The sequence below is a fragment of the Chenopodium quinoa genome, unplaced genomic scaffold, assembly GCF_001683475.1.
Source record: "Chenopodium quinoa cultivar QQ74 unplaced genomic scaffold, ASM168347v1, whole genome shotgun sequence".
Lineage (NCBI taxonomy): Eukaryota > Viridiplantae > Streptophyta > Magnoliopsida > Caryophyllales > Amaranthaceae > Chenopodium > Chenopodium quinoa.
Genome location: NW_018744466.1, coordinates 2,665,533 through 2,667,879, shown reverse-complemented (window position 1 = coordinate 2,667,879; position 2,347 = coordinate 2,665,533). Strand labels below are relative to the sequence as shown.

Genomic DNA, 2,347 nt, shown 5'->3' with positions numbered 1-2,347 from the left:
CTCCATCAGCAAGCAGTCAAACTCCAAGAAGTTTGACAAAAAAGAGAGTCGGCAAGCTCAGCCGGCTAAGAAAGCTGAAGAGAGTAAGAAGAGAAAAGAGATATGGGCGGTTGACGACTCTGATAAGCCTTCCTAGAAGAAAAAGAAAGAGTTTAAACCGTATGTACATTGTCCTCAATGTGAACATATATCGAAAAAGAACAAGCAAGGGAAAGAGAAAACTAGGCCCTACTGGCCAGAGGAGGGATTATACCTAGGGGCGGAGCTAGGACCGCCCTCAAGATCACGTCGCATCATATCCCCAGACACAAACAAAACAAGAATAAAGAAAATAAAAAGAAAAGAAAAGAAAAAAACATAATGGGTTGCCTCCCATTTAGCGCTTGTTTAAGGTCTTTAGCTCGACCTCTTTTTAGTAGCTCAACCTGGGTCACCACACAGAGAAGATACTCTGTGGTATTGCTCATTAATATACCCACCTCCAAACTCTTTTAGATTAAAGTTGATATGCCTTGTATCCGAATTTTCCTTCATGTAACCGAACCCATCATGTGGTGGAATATTGTCCTTTTCACTCACATGATTTCTATTAGAAACACACTTATCAGCCAAAAGGGTTAGTAGCATCAATTCTCAAACAAGTACCACCATCAAAAGTAAAATTATGGTCATTAAAAAGCTTAACATAACTTGTTTATCCTAAGCTCTAATGGTCACTTGTCCTTTAGGAACATTTATTAAAGCTTGACTTGTAGCAAGAAAAGGGAGGCCAAAGATAAGTGGGATTATATGGTCTTCTTTCATATCCACTACAAAAACGTCAACAGGAAAAACAAGTTCACCAATCCCAACTAATACATCTTCAACTACACCATTAGGGAGTCTAACACTCCTATCAGCCATTTGAAGAGATATGGGGGAAGGTTTAAGTTTTTTCAAACCTATTTTTTCATCAAAGAAGAAGGCATTAAATTAACACTAGCACCTGAATCACACAAGACCCTATCAAAAGATGTTTCGTTTATCTTGCAAGAAATAGTAAAACTACTAGGGTCATGCAATTTAGGTGGTAGGCTCTCATGTAAAATATTAGAGCTTTTCTCCTTTACTACCACACTTTTCTAATTCCTTATCATTAGGATTATGATCTAGAATTCCTTTCACAAATTTGGAAAATTGAGGCATTTGAATTACAAGATCAGAAAAAGGAATGGTAGCATATACCTTCTTAAGAGTCTCAGAATATTTCCCAAAATGCTTATCGAGCACGGCTTTTGATAATCTTTGTGGGAAAGACATTGGATCCTTATAGGCCTGTGGAGCATTATATTTGGGACCTCCTTTCTCAAGCTTTTTTGTTTTCGACTCAACATTGTGCACTATCCTCCCGTATTCAATTCATCTCTCCGCACGAAAATTACATTGCATTATTTCATTTGGACTTTTGCTTGATCTTGAAGAGTTGATAAATGACTCACTTGTTGTGAAATTTGGGAAAGATGAGTTTCGATCTATCCTCTTATTTTGAGCAACAAGCAATTGAATTGAGTTTTCAAAATATTCATTTTGATATAAGCTCTTGTTAGTGACGTTGGGAAGTAGCAAAAGTCTCCATAACGGAGTCAAGATCATATTTTGAAGATTCGGGGGGTGGTTGGTGCATGGATTGATGATTGAAAGGTGCCCTTGCTTGAAAAATGGGTAGTGGTGGTGGTGGATTCATTGGAGCTTGGGTGTTCTTTTATGAGAACCCTTAATGATTTCTCCACCCTTTATTATATGTATTGGAATGAGGATCATATGGCCTTGTGGAGGTCGTGGTATAGAAAGCATTCGCTTGCTCAATCGTCATTCCATCACAATTAAGTTGACACTCTCGTGCAGTGTGGCCTTGTACTCCACACATTTGACAAGTTTCCATCGAGGGTTGACACTCTCGTGCAGTGTGAACTTGTGGATTCACTGGGGCTTGAGTGTTCTTTTATGCGAACCTTTAATGATTTCTCCACCCTTTATTATATGTATTGGAATGAGGATCATATGGCCTTGTGGAGGTCGTGGTATAGAAAGCATTAGCTTGCTCAATCGTCATTCCATCATAATTAAGTTGACACTCTCGTGCAATGTGGCCTTGTGCTCCACACATTTGACAAGTTTCCATCGAGGGTCGAGGAGACCCAGCTTGGAGTTGATCGAATTTATAAGTTGATGCCTGCACATAACTTGTCAAAAGAGTTAGAGCATCAACATCATGTTTACCTCCTTTGTTGGTAGCATTTCGTCCTCCTGGATGGATAATTATCATTTTCTGCCATCTTCTCAATCAAATCCTTCGCATCAGTTGGGT

At 39.0% G+C, this 2,347-nt stretch overlaps 1 protein-coding gene across 1 annotated transcript; it reads right to left on the bottom strand.

Moving 5' to 3' along the window:
- Positions 1 to 699: 699 nt before the first annotated feature.
- Positions 700 to 1,299, bottom strand: LOC110697545. Its single transcript, XM_021874911.1, has 2 exons — positions 1,113 to 1,299; positions 700 to 941 (listed from the first exon to the last, which is right to left on the bottom strand). Exons 1-2 carry the CDS (start codon positions 1,297 to 1,299, stop codon positions 700 to 702), a joined length of 429 nt encoding a protein of 142 aa, XP_021730603.1.
- Between the last annotated feature and the right edge of the window lie 1,048 nt (positions 1,300 to 2,347).